General features: G+C 46.5%; 1 protein-coding gene across 2 annotated transcripts in view; it reads right to left on the reverse strand.

Moving 5' to 3' along the window:
* Positions 1-14845, reverse strand: part of ppfibp2b (PPFIA binding protein 2b) — a 299033-nt gene that overhangs the window by 120272 nt on the left and 163916 nt on the right. For both annotated transcript variants that reach the window (XM_078220899.1, XM_078220900.1), the window contains one exon: positions 5604-5690. In XM_078220899.1, coding sequence (XP_078077025.1) covers positions 5604-5690 — 87 coding nt within the window. The remainder of the gene's footprint in view (positions 1-5603; positions 5691-14845) is intronic.

Here is a 14845-nt window from a genome sequence, read left to right on the forward strand (position 1 = left end):
ACTTCAATTGGCCAACAGTGGAGTGGTCCATCTGTTGCCTCACCTGCCATGGGTAAAATACCTGTGGGGATAGTGGAGGTGGACAGCCTGCAGACATTGTGCCACCGCTATGGGATCCTACTTTACCCTGATTATCCTGCTCCCAAGGCCTCAAAAATCAGCTGATTATTTCTTACGGTATAATTCATCCTTCTTGTACAAGTGCCACCTGCCCCAGAACCGGCCCCCAATGCCTTAGAGCCCTCCCTCCTACTCCATTTCTCCAGTCACGTATTGAATAGCTCAGTCTTCCTTCCCTTGTGTAACCGTACTGACAACAGCCTGAGTATGAGTGTAGTGGCGAGGTTACTGGGCTACTAATCCAGAGGCCTGGTCTAATGATTCCGTGAATTGAATGAAAACCAGAATGAAACGATTGCGTCAGTAATGGGAACCATGAAACGACCAGCGTGTCATAAAAGCCCATCTGCTAGTGTCCTTCAGGGAAGGAAATCTGTCATTCTTAACCTGCCTGGCCTATATGTGACTCCTAACCCACAGCTGACTATTAAATGGCATATCAAACCACGAAAAGAAACAACAGCCAGAATTTTACCACCCCGCCCACCATGGGAATTGGAGCAGGCGAGGGGTGGACCATGGGAAGGTCTGTTGACCTCAGGCAGGGTTTTATGGTTTCGGGACGAGCAAGGCCGTAAAATCCCGCCCAATAAGAATAGCGATCGACAGACCACCTGGCATCGACCACATTCCGAGAAATCTGGGTGCAAGTTCGCATGCAGGTAAACAAAAAAATTAGGAAGGCAAATGGCATGTTAGCCTTTATTGCAAAGGGATCGGAGCACAAGAATGTGGAGGCCTTGCTACAATTATATAGGACTTTGATGAAATCGCACTTGAAACACTGTCCGTACTTTTGGTTTCCATCTTTAAGGAACGATATATTGGCCATGGAGGCAGTGCAGTGAAGCCTAGCTCTTAGGATGAAGGGGTTGTCCTATGATGGGAAGATGAGCAAATCGGTTTCATACTCTCTGGAGTTTAAGTGAAGGAGAGGTAATCTCATTGAAACATACAAGTTTCTGAAGGAGTTTGACAGGGTAGATATGAATGGGTTGTTTTCCCTGGCTGGGGAATTTAGCACACGGGCATAGTCTCAGGAGACAAACATTTCAGACTCAGATGGGGATATGCAGAGTGAGTGGTGAAGTGGAGTTAAGGCAGAAGATCATCACGATCATCTTGATTGGCAGAGCAGCCTCGAGGTTCTTCTGCTCTGGTTTCTTGTGTCCTTATGACAAAAGGAGAGCCAAGCCAGTTAAACTTGCAGTGACTTCCTGATGAACTGGGAACTGTGCCAAAATATGGGAGCGCTGTCCCACAAACTAATCAAACAACAGCCTGAAACAGTCCTACACACTGAATCATATCTTACAGCCAATATCCCAGAAACCTCCACCTGTATCTTTGGGTTCATAAGAGACCATAAGACATAGGAGCAGAATTAGGCCACTCGGCCCATCGAGTCCACTCCGCCATTCAATCATGGCTAATATTTTTCTCATCCCCATTCTCCTGCCTTTTCCCCATAACCCCTGGTCCCCTTATTAATCAAGAACCTATCTGTCCCTGCCTCAAAGACACTCAATGACCGGACCTGGGTCTGACAGGACAGGCACGCCAGAGGTCACAGGAAAGTGGTAAGCGTGCGGGAGGGAGTAACCCAGGGAGTCATCAACATTTACTCTGGACCTCGTAAAGTATCATGACATCGGGTCAAACATGGACAAGAAAACCTCCTGTTGATACTTCCTACTGCCTTTTCCTCAGCTTATGGTCAGTACTCCTTCATATTGAACAGCACTTGGAAGTAGTACTGAGAATAGCAAGGGTGAGTGAGGAACTAAGTCCATCACCAAGAATGGCTCAGTAGCAACACCACTGACCAAGCTGGATGAGTATTGAAGGATATATCTGCAGGACTGGGCCGGAAGCAGGTGGAGAGCGCACCAGCAAGACAAAAAAAAGTTACTTGACCTTGTCGTCCCCAATCTACCTGCTGCTGATGCATCCATCCAAGATGTTATTCATAGGAATTAGGTTCATACGTATTCAAAGACCCATCTTCACTCTGACATCTGCCATCATGTTGTGTGGCAGTACCACTTTGGGATAGATTCAGACAAGTTCTAGCAGCTCAAAAGGCACCCATGAGGCAATATGGGCCATCAGCAGAAGAGAAATTGTCTCTAACCACAATCTGTAAACTCAACCCAGCATATCCTTCACTCTATCATTATGATCAAGCCAAACGACCAACCCTTGGTTCAATGAGGAGTGTCGAAGGGTATGCCAGGAGCAGTGCCAGGTGGACCTGAAAATGAGCTGCCAACCTGGTGAAACTACAGCACAGGTCTACATGCATGCTAAATAGAGATGGGGGAGTTTGGCACATCAGTGCAAAAGATAAGGCTGAATCATATACAGCCACCTTCAGCCAGAAGTGCTGAATGTGAGATTGATCTCAGCCTGGTCAGGGGATCCCCAGCATCATAGATACCAGTCTTCAGTCAGTTTGATTTGCTCCTCACGATATCAAGAAATGGTGGATTTCACTGGATACATCAAAGTACATGGACCCCAACAACACCCCAGCTGGAGACCTGTGCACCAGAACTAGCCACGCTCCAGCAAGCTATTACAATACAGCTACAACATGGGCATTTACCGAACAGAGTGGAAAATTGTCCAAGTGTATCCTGTGTACGAAAAATAGGACAAATCCAAGCTGGCCAATTACCGTCCCATCATAAGACCATAAGATCCAATGACCATCAATCTAGTCTTGAGCATTGGCAAAGTGATGGAAGTTATCAACAGTGCCGTCTAGTAAGTAGCAGTTACTAAGCATTAACTTTATTACTAATGTTCAGTTTGGATTTTGTGAGAGCCATTCAGCTCCAGGCCTTATTGCAGCTTTATCTAAACATAGACAAAAGGAGTGAGGCAAGAATGATTATTGAAGTTATTGGAGTGAGGCAAGAATGATTGCCCTCGTCATCAAGGCAACATTTCACTGGGTGTCATATCAGACAGCCAGGTCAATAGGAACCAGGGAAAACTGTCCACTGGTTGAAGTCATAGCTAGCACAAAGGAAGATTGTTGGGGTGGTTACAGGCCACCCGTCTCAGTCCCAGGACATCATTGCAGGTGCTCTTCAGGGTAATGTCCTAGGCCTAATCATCTTCAGCTGCTTCATCAATGACTTCCCTTCATCACAAGGTCAGAGGGGAGGATATTCACTGATGCTCGTACATTGTTCAGTTCCATTTACAATGCCGCAGATAATGACGCAGTCTGTGTCCACATGTAGCAAGAACTGTACACCATTCAGGCTCAGGCCGAAAGCGGGCAACATTCATTCCAGACAAGTGTCAGGCTACGACCATCTCCAATAAGAGAATCTAACTATCTCCTCTGGATATTCAATTGCATCGCTATTGCTGAATCCTCTTGCACCGACAGCCTGGAGGATTATCACTGACCAGAAACTTAACTGGATCAGCCAGACTATGGCTACAAGGGTAGGTCAGAGGCTGGGCATTCTGTGGTGAGTGATTCACCTCCTGACTCCCTATATGCTGTCTAATATCTGCAAGTTACAAGTCAGGAGTCTGATGGAGTACTTTCCGCTTGCCTGGATGAGTGCAGCTCCAACAACACTCAAAGAAGTTTAACGCCACCCCAAACAAACATCGCATTCACCACATTCAGCCTCTGCACCATGAGCACACAAGTGGCTACTGGTGCATCATTTACAAGAGGAACTGCAGCACTCAAAGCTCCTTTGGCAGCAGCTTCCATGCCCACAATCTCTACCACCTAGAAGGACAAGGGCAGCGGGCACATGGGACAACCACTACCTGCACATTCCCATCCAAGTCACATACCATGCTGATTTGAAAATGCATCGCTGTTCATTCACTAGCGTCGAGTCAAAATCTTGGAACCGTCTACCTAATAGCACTGTGGGAATACTTTAAATATACAGATCACAATGCTTGAAGAAAGCTCCATCTTAAAGGTGATTAAGAGTGGGAAATAAATGCTCGCTGTGCCAACAATTCCCACATTCCATGATTAAATTAAAAATTAACAAAATGAATACTGTTTTTGAGATGGTGCAATGCAAGTTCACTACACTGATTCATAGAAACTAGAAGCAGGAGTAGGCCATTTGGTCCTTTGAACTTGCTTTGCCATTCATTATGATCATGACTGATCATTAAATTCAATATCCTGATTCCCCCATATCCCTTTAGCCCCAAGAGTTGTATCTAATTTCTTCTTGAAATCAGACAATGTTTTGGCCTCAACTACTTTCTGTGGTAGTGAATTCCACACATTCCCCACCCTCTGGGTGAAGAAATTTCTCCTCACCTCAGTTCTAAAAGGTTTACCCCTTATGCTCAAACTATGACCACTCATTCTGGACTCCCCCACCATCGAGACCATTCTTTCTGAATCTACCTGTCTATCCCCATTAGAGTTTTATAAGTTTCTATGAGATCCCCGCTCACTCTTCTAAACTGCAGTAAATATAATCCTCCTGAGATAAGGGGATTGTTCTACAAGGAGAGATCAAGAAGAAGAGGTCTATATTCCAGGAATCTATAAGAACGAGAGGTGATCACATTGCAATGCATGACGTTCTTGATAGGCTGATTCCCTGGCTGGAGAGTCAAGAACTAGGAGTCATCATTTCAGGAAATGGGGTCGGCCATTTAGGACTGAGTTGAGAAATTTCTTCATTCGGAGGGTTGTGAATCTTTAGAATTCTCCATCCCATAGAGTGGTGGGCGGATAGTCAGTCATTGAGCATATTCACAGCAGAGATCAGTAGATTTTTGGGCACCAAGGGAATCGAGAGATGGGGGATAGTGTGGGAAAGAGCAGAAGATCTGCCATGATTTTACTGAATGGGGGAGCAGACGCGAAGTACCTCATGGCTTACTCGTGCTCCTGTTATTTATACTCTTATGAAATCAGAGAGGGTGAAAAAAGATACAAGGTCATAACCACGGCCTCATGGCAATACAAGAACAGGAGGAGACCATTCACACCATTCAGCCAGGTCTGCCACTCAATTCGATCATGGCTAGCCTGCACTTTAATCACAATTAGTCTCCTCGGTTCCATACATCAGTTAAACTTTGAGCCAAATTCCATCAACCCGAACACCATGTTACTGATTCCAGGCCTTTGGAACAATGTCAATTTGGACACTTGTAGAAACAAGGGTAGGTCATTCGACCCTTTGAACCTGCTTCGCCACTCAATACGTCATGGCTGCTCCACTATCTCAATGCTACACTCTTTCATTCGCCTCTTACCCCTTGCTGCCTTTAGGGTCTAGAATCTATCTATTTCCTTCTTAAATGTACTCAGTGTCTTGGCTTCCACAGCCTTTTTTGGTAGAGAATTTACAGGGTCACCATCCTCAGTGAAGAAGTATTTCCTCGTCTCGTACCCAAATGGCCTATTCTGTATCATGAGACTGTGACCGCTTGTGTATGTAAGACATGGTTGAACGAGTACTCACCTGTAGCACCAGGCACTCCCTGTCACTCTCCAATCGTGTCAGTCGCTCTTGGCAGGTTTCATTATTCACAGCTGCGCGATGATTGCCCTATAAAAAAAATCAAGCTGGTTAGAACCCCAGATACAATCTGCGCGAGTACCTGAGGGTGTCATACAGTGACAAGAGTGACAATACTCTGTGCTTCTATGGGCCAATGGCTGCCTCCTACGATGTTCCATTCTGCGCTTTATTCGATCACTTTAGTAACAAATGATGTAAAACCTGAGTTGACCTCAGTACAGATTCTGTTGCTTAAACTGGCTGAACACAGGTTTGAAGGCCCAGACTGCAGCGTGGTGACATTAGGGAGGTCATAACCATTGCAAATCAGCGGTGTAAAACCAACGTTTTTGACAGGCCTCTACCCAGAAATGTCACCGTGGTTCGCTCGAGTTCACTCTTGTTTCTAAACGAGAGGAAGAGATAGAGCGGAGAGGATAAAATTGTTTTCCTTTGTGGAGAGTTCTAGAACCAAGGCACATAGATTCAAGATAAGTGGCAGTAGGTGCAGAGGAAACATGAGGAAGAACTTTTTACTCAAAGAGTGGTGGGTGTCTGGAATGCGCTGCCCAAGTTGGTGGTGGAGGCAGAGACCCCAAACTCTATTAAAAAACACCTGGATCTGCATCTTAAGTGCTGTAAGCTACAGGCCTTTGGGGTGGGTGCAGGAACGTGGGATTAGAAAAGGCACCTGTGTGTCTTCAGGCTGACATGGACAAGATGGGCCAAATGATCTTGTTCTGTGCTGTAACTTTTCTATGTTTCTGTGGTGTGGTGTTCATGGGTAAAGCCCCGGTGAAGAGACTTGAACACATGATCCAGACTGATACTGCCTGTGTGGCACCGAGGGAGTGCTGCACAGTCAGAGGTGCCGTCTTTCAGGTAAGACTTTAGGCTGAGGCCCCATCTGCCCTCTCAGCTGGAAATGAAAATCCAATGGCACCATTTCAATGAGCAGGGGAGTTCCTCCTGGCTGACCCAAAACCTGAAGCATTGTGAGGAAGATGGTGATAGACATCAAGAGGCTGATGGAATGGGTGGACAGATGGTGGAAGAAATTTATGCAGACAAGTGTGAAGTTATACATGTTGGCAGTTTAAATGAGAAAAAGGCCCAATTCTAAAAGAACAGCAGGAACATTGAGACCTGTGGATACACAAGTACAAATCACTGACCGAGTGCTTAATAATAAGTTGGAGTGTCTTGGGCTATAAGAAGATATAGGCAGAATGGTCAAATCGGCAGATGAGTGGCAGATGGAATTTAATCCTGAAAAGTGGAAGGTGATACACTTTGGAAGGAGTAATTTGATAAGGAAGTACTCAATGAATGGTAGGACACTAGGAAGTTCTGTGGAACAAAGGAACCTCGATGTGTTTGTCCACGGATCTCTGAAAGCAGAAGGGCATGTTAGTAGGGTGGAGAAAAAGGCATATGGGACACTTGTCTTTATCAATTGAGGCATAGATTACAAAAGCAGGGATGTTATCTTGGAGTTGTATGGAACTTTGGTGAGGCCACAGCTAGAGTACTTTGTGCTGTTCTGGTCGCCACATTATTGGAAGGATGTGATTGCACTGGCGGGGGTGCAAAGGAGATTCACCAGGGTGCTGCCTGGGATGGAACATTTAAGTTACGAAGAGAGGTTGGATAGGCTTGGGTTGTTTTCGTCGGAGCAGAGAAGACTGAGGGGGCGACCTGATCGAGGTGTACAAGATTATGAGAGACATGGACAGAGTGGATAAGAAGCAGCTGTTCCCCTTAGTTGAAGGGTCAGTCACGAGGGGACATTAGTTCAAGGTGAGGAGCAGGAGGTTTAGGGGAGATGTGAGGAAAATCTTTCTTACCCAGAGGATGGTGACAGTCTGGAATGCGCTGCCTGGGGGGGTGGTAGAGGCGGGTTGCTTCACATCCTTTATAAAGTATCTGGATGAGCACTTGGCACATCATAACATTCAGGGCTATGGGCCAAGTGCAGAAGAGATTAGGTGAGAGTTCAGGTGTTTATGTGTCGGTGCAGACTCGATGGGCCGAAGACCCTCTTCTGCACTGTGTGATTCTATGATTGAAGGTGGCAGGGAATGTTGAGAAAGTGGTAAAAGAAAGGCTCATGGGATTTGGGGCTTTATAAACAGAGGCACAGAGTACAAAAGCAAGGAAGTTATGATAAGTTATGGTGCACCTCAACTGCAGTGCTGTGCCCAGTTCTAGTCACCACACTTTAGGAAGAATGTAGAAGCTCTGGAGGGGGTCCAGGGAAGGTTTACAAGAATGATTTCAGGGATGAAACAGCTACATGGACAGATTAGGGGAACCGGAGCTGTTCCCCTTCGAAAACAGAAGGCTGAGAGGAGATTTGATACAGATGTTCAAAGTATGAGGGGCCTGAACAGGGCAGATAGGGGGAATTTTTTCCTACTGGCAGAAAGCTCAAAAGAGTCAGAGGACACTGATTTAAGGTGATTGGCAAAAGAATGACATGAGGAAAACTTTCTAACTTTTTTAGTGGTTAAGTTCTGGAATGTACCACCTGAGTGTGGCAGAGGCTGGGTCAACTGGGACTTTCAAAAGGGAATTAAATAAGCAACTAAAGAGGGAAAATACCTGGGTTATGGGGAGAGGGTGGGGTAGTGGAATAGTAGAGTTTGTTCTTGCAAAGTTCCTGCATTGCTACATTGTGCTGAGCTGCTCCTTTTCTGAGCTGTAACCATCCTATGATTAAAATATTTATTCCCCAATCAGCAACACAGATTGGTTACTTTTGGAGGATGCTATGTACAAATTGCCTGCTGCATTTCTTACATTACATCGGTGACTGCATTTCAATAGTATTTCATTGGCTGTAAAGCACTTTGGAATGTCCTGACATTCTGAAAGGTGTTATATAGGTCAGTATTTCTTTAGGATCTCATCAACTGTACCAAGTTGGAGGAGGCCATTCAGTCGCTCAAGCCTGTTCTGCCATTCAATTAGTCATGGCTCATCTGTGTGGTGACTGCCCCTTTAAGGATCAGAATAAGGGTCACATGATGTGGGGAAGCAGGGAGGGGGATCACTGGTAAGCGTGGGCTTCTGGACTCAGAGTCATCTCAGGAGCTGATTGCAGCCACAAGGCTGTAAGCCTCTGTATAGTTTAAACCTGTAAATAAACAAGTTGTGTTTTCCTTAACCTGATGAACAAGCATCTTTACAATCTGTATCTCAACTCCATTTTCCCACCTTAGCCCCCATGTCTTTTAATACTCTTGCTAAACAAAAAAAAAATCTATCGATCTTATTTTGGAAAGCTCCAATTAAACCCGGTATTCACAATCTGTTTTAGGAGAACATTCTAGACTTCCATTCCACTTGATGGGACAAAGCGTTTCCTGATTTCACTCTGGATTGGCTGAGCTTAAATGTTTTATATAACAGCCTCTTGTTCTGGTTCCTTCCTGCCCAAAATTAGCAGCAGCTTTGCCTTGCAATGAGGTCAAAGGTCAGAGAAGGTTCTTCACCTTAACCTCTGGTGCTCCTCTGATTAATCAGTATAAATCCAATGGGGAGTTGGGGACTAAGGTCCGCAGTAAATGCAAACCAACTCTAAGCTTTAGTCACGCTCGAGGCAATGAAGCAGGAGATGCGGAACAGGCTAATTTTTAAACTGAAATTCAACCTGCACACTCGGATGTTAGTTAATCCTTTCATATCGATTAATCCCAGACAGTTCATCCAACTGAGCACAGCCAACAAGAAATAGTTTCATTTATCATCAGATTGACTCCTCTGGAACTCAAGGTGCGTGAAGCACCAATACAAATGGACTCTTATCAGCGAACCTGAGTGACAGCAAAACTCATCTTTTCAGGTCAAGATACCCTCCGAGACTGTCGTCATCAGAATGGGAACTCTCTGTGCAGAAATATAGGAGGCGGCCATTCGGCCCATCAAGCCTGCTCCCCTATTTAATGTGATCATGGCTGATCCTCTATTCCAAGGCCACGCTAGCACTCTCTACCCATGCGTCTTGACGCCTTTAGTGTCGAACAATCTATTTTGTTCTTAAATACATTCAGTGATCTGGTCTCCGCAGCCTCGTGTGGTAGAGAATTCCACAGGTTCACCACCCTCAGAGAAGATATTTCTCCTCATCTCAGTCCTAAATGGCCTGTGGGGGAGGCACAGTGGTTAGCACTGCTGCCTCACTGCGCCATGGACCCAGGTTAGATTCCCAGCTTGGGTCACTGTCTGTGTGGAGTCTGCGCGTTCTCCCCATGTCTGCATGGGTTTCCCCCAGGTGTTCTGGTTCCTCCCACAGTCCGAAAGACGTGCTGGTTAGGGTGCATCGATCAGGCTAAATTCTCCCTCAGTGTGCCAGAACAGGCGCCGGAGTGTGGCGACTAGGGGATTTTCACAGTAACTTCATTGCAGTGTTCATGTGAGCCTACTTGTGACACTATAAACTTTAAAATTTACCCTGTATCCCGAGTCCATGACCAGTGGACCAGTGGTTCCCAACCTTTTGAATTTCACGGCACACCTCTATATCATAAAAAGTAAATTTGTAGAGCTGCCTGCAGAGGGAACGGTGAAGCAGGCAGAAAACCCGGAGAGAATCGGGAAATGTGGGTGTCGGTGTGTGGATGCCAAACATCTGGCTTCCGTCATAATAACGCCGAGCACTGGTACCTTCAGTTCTAGCTGTAGCAAAATCTGGGCCATTGCCTTGGTAAAATGTAAACAATACAGTATAAATGTAAACTATCTCAAGGGAACCTGGATTTCCTTAAAAACACAGGGTGCGATCATACTGGCTCTCCGTGCCAGTTAATCAGCGTGGCGAGTCGGGAAGATAGCGTGAGTCCAAAACTCCAATTTGCGGTGGGTGTGAATTGGTGGGGCATCTGCCCGGCTCTGTTTTGACGGCGAGGATGGCTTCACGCTCAGAAAGGGCGCAAAGCCTGTTAATGTAGGACTGACTTCATTTAACATTAGCGAGTCTGGGGCAGCTGCTTCTGCCCTCCCGCATGCTTCCTCACTCGCCGGCAAGAATCACTACTGCTCTGCATTAGCAACGCCATAACCATTGAAGCCCCTGGGTGCTCGGGGGCTTGGCGGGGCTGTGCCAGCCTGGCACTGCCAGGTTAGACACCACAAGTGTGCAAGGCATAGTGTAAAGGGGGTTGGCCTGAGTGGGGGGGTGTCTATTACAAGGAGGTTATGCACAAATATGGGGAGCTTATGTGGGGATTGGAGGGGGGGGGAAAGAGGGGGGTCAGCCGCAAGAGGGGGTGCGGGGACATGCATGGATGGGCTTGCCAGGGGTACATGTCGGGGTCTGCCAGGGTACTCATTGAGAAGTTCCTGATGCCCAGATGCCAGCAACCTGTGTTGGTGTGGGGGGTAGCAATACTGCCAATAATGTGGAAGGCGGGGTGGGGGGTCGGGGGGGGAATAAATCTCCCAGCTCATTGTCAGATCGGGACACCCTGCATGATGATGCCCGAGAGTACATTACACCCACTCCCATGTGCTTTAATGTTGCACACTAATCTCTAATGTAGGACTTTATCAAAAGTTTCCCAAAAATCCAAATTTACCACGGCACGGTAGCATAGTGGTTAGCACTACTGCTTCACAGCTCCAGGGACCTGGGTTCGATTCCCGGCTCGGGTCACTGTCTGTGTGGAGTTTGCACATTCTCCTCGTGTCTGCGTGGGTTTCCTCTGGGTGCTCCGGTTTCCTCCCAGTCCAAAGATGTGTGGGTTAGGTTGATTGGCCGAGCTAAATTGCCCCTCAGTGTCCCGGGATGTGTAGGTTAGAGGGATTAGCGGGTAAACATGTAGGGATAAGGGGATATGGCCTGGGTGGGATTGTTGTCGGTGCAGACTCGATGGGCCAAATGGCCTCTTTCTGCACTGTAGGGTTTCTATGGTTTCTACATCCACTGGTTCACCTTTATCTATTCCACTAGTTATGTCTTCAAGAAACTCCAGTAGGTTCGTCAAACATGATTTCCCTCTCATAAATCCATGTTGACTTTGTCTAATCCTGTTGATATTTTCCAAGTGCTCTGTTATCACATTCTTTCTAACAGGATCTCGCATTTTTCCAACACGGCTGATGTTTGGTTGATCAGCCTGTAATTCTTGGTTTTCTCCTTCCTTCCATTTTTAAATAACGGGCCACAATAGTCATTCCCCAGTCTGCCGGGACTATTTTACAGTATTTAGGATGATGACAACCAATGCATCCACTATTTCCAGGGCCACCTCTTTTAGTACCCTGAGACATAGATTATCAGGCCCAGGGGATGTATCAGCTTTCAGTGCCATTAATATCTCCAACTAATAATATCATTCAATTCCTCCTACTCACGAGAACTTTGTTTCCCAAGCATTTCTGGAAAATTATTTGTGTCGTCTTCTGTGAAGACAGAACTAAAGTAATTGTTTAATCGTGCTGCCATTTCTTTGTTCTCCATTATCAATTCTCCCGTTTCCGGGACTTCCATTTCTCTTCACTAATCTTTTTCTTGCATCGGTGAAGAGAGAACAGAACTAACAGTTCGAGTCTGGATGACCCTTCGGAATGTTAGCTCTGTTCTCTCTCCACAGATGCTGTCAGACTTGGCTGAGATTTTCCAGCATTTTCTGTTTTTGTTTCAGATTCCAGCATCCGCAGAAATTTGCTTTTAACCAAATCTAAGATAGCCGGTTCCCTAGTTGGCTCCTCAACTCCCAAATCCAAAAGAAACATCCTGCACACACTCCAGGAATTCATCTACCACTGTATTATTGCTAAAGTGCTTTGCCCAGTCTACATGCAGATTAAAGTCACCCACGGTTACTGCAGCACCCTTGATACACACGTCTAGTTTCCTGTTTAATGCCATCTCCTACCCTTACCACTGCTGTTTGGAGGCAAATAGATAATACCCCCACTGATATTTTCGCCCTTTGTTTCTTCTTAGCTCCACCCAGGCTGATTCAACATGGAGATATGCTAAGCCGATATACATTCTCACTATTGCACTGATTTCATCCTTTACTAACAATGAGGGATACATATTGACCAGGACACTGGGGTAACTACGCTGCACATATTGAAAATAGTGCCAAGGAATCATTCACATAAACCTGTAAATCATAGAAATCATCATAGAAACCCTACAGTGCAGAAGGAGGCCATTCGGCCCATCGAGTCTGCACCGACCACAATCCCACCCAGGCCCTACCCCCACATATTTACCCACTAATCCCTCTAACCTACGCATCACAGGACTCTAAGGGGCAATTTTTAACCTGGCCAATCAACCTAACCCGCACATCTTTGGACTGTGGGAGGAAACCGGAGCACCCGGAGAAAACCCACGGAGACACGAGGAGAATGTGCAAACTCCGCACAGACAGTGACCCGAGCCGGGAATCGAACCCGGGACCCTGGAGCTGTGAAGCAGCAGTGCTAACCACTGTGCTACCGTGCCACCCAAAGGCTGACTTATCACCTGAAAGTTGGCACCTCCAATAGTGCCTCAGTCCTGCAGTGGCACATCAGCCTTTTATTTTTGCATAGTGGTGGGAGTTGAACCCACAAGGTTTTGACAGAAATGAGAGCGCGACCAATTGAGCCATAGTGCAGGCGGGTGGGGGAGGGGAGGTGGTTCCCAAAAGTGCATAATTATTTGTAATGGGGAGAAGGGGGTCAGGAATGAGTCATATATTTGCAGGAATTCCCCAGGTATGCTGCAGTATTTGTAGGGGGTCCTTGAGAATGTTCCAGAACTTGCAGGGGGTTCTCGGGAATAGCCCAGAATTTATTTACAGAGGGTTCCCAAGAATGTGTCACATGGTTCTCCCATGTGGGTTTCCTCCCACAGACCAAAGATGTGCAGGTTAGGTGGATTGGCTAAATTGCCCCTCAGTGTCAGGGGGATTAGCAGGATAAATACATGGAGTTACAGGGATAAAGCCTGGGTGGGATTTTTGTCAGTGCAGACCCGATGGGCCAAGTGGCCTCCTCTGTACTGTAGGGATTCTATGATTCCATGGATTGTTGACATGGCTCCCAGACTTCTACAATTACTGACACACAGCTCCCAACATCTACCGCTTCCAGAGAGCCATGTGTTAACTGGTGGTAATGATGTGGAGATGCCGGCGGTTGGACTGGGGTAAGCACAGTAAGAGTTTTAACAACACCAGGTTAAAGATTTGATGTGTGTGTCGATATGCGCGATCTTCTTGGAGATCCTCTCCACTTAGAGCCGGCAGTTTGCGGTGTCGATGGTAGTCATGATGTGGAGACTTGATGTCTGTGTCGATATGTGCGATCTTCTGGTGTTTAACCACTTTAACCTGGTGTTATTAAAACTCTTACTGTGTTAACTGGTGGTGGACAGGGACACAAAGCGAAACCATGCTACATTTGCTGACTTATTCAGGCATACACATGAGAATCATGGTGCTGCAATTCAGGGAAAAATAATCTCCAGAAACACCCTTACCCACACATATCGGGATTCCGCCTTCATGGAATCAGTGCAGGAAGAGGCCATTTGGCCCATCAAGTCTGCACTGGCCGCAATCCCATCCAGACCCTATTCCCATAACCCCACATATTTACCCTGCTAATCCCCCTGACACTAGGGTCAATTTACCATGGCCTATCCACCTAACCCACACATTTTAGGATTGTGGGAGGAAACCGGAGCATAGAGAGGAAACCCATGCAGACATGGGGAGAACGTACAAACTCCACACAGACAGTGACCCACGGCTGGAATTGGACACGGGTCCCTGGCGCTGTGAGGCAGCAGTGCTAACCACTGTGCCACCGTCTTGGGCCCTTGGAACCCCAGCTTGGAAACCCATTTATTAAAGTCAGCTTATTAGGTTGTGTCTTGGATTCAGAGTGCAGAAGAGCAGTGAATCACCAACAATGAGATCCGCATCTCACTGCGGGAAGACACAGAAGAGGCACTCCCAGGAACGAACATTAAGCAATTGAACAAATAGTGCACTATAAGATCTGGAAATGCCTCTTCACTATTGCTGGTGTGTTTCAGTGATGCCAAATTCTGTTTGTTCTCAAAATGACTGGACCCGAGCCAGAATGAATTTAAAACAATGGATCAATCCAATCACAAGAAGCTTACACTGATGACCACAGGGTCAATGAAAGGGACAATGGGGCTATCAGCTACAAAAGCCACATTTACATGG

Source organism: Mustelus asterias, chromosome 9 (assembly GCF_964213995.1).
Source record: "Mustelus asterias chromosome 9, sMusAst1.hap1.1, whole genome shotgun sequence".
NCBI classification, from domain to species: Eukaryota; Metazoa; Chordata; class Chondrichthyes; order Carcharhiniformes; family Triakidae; genus Mustelus; species Mustelus asterias.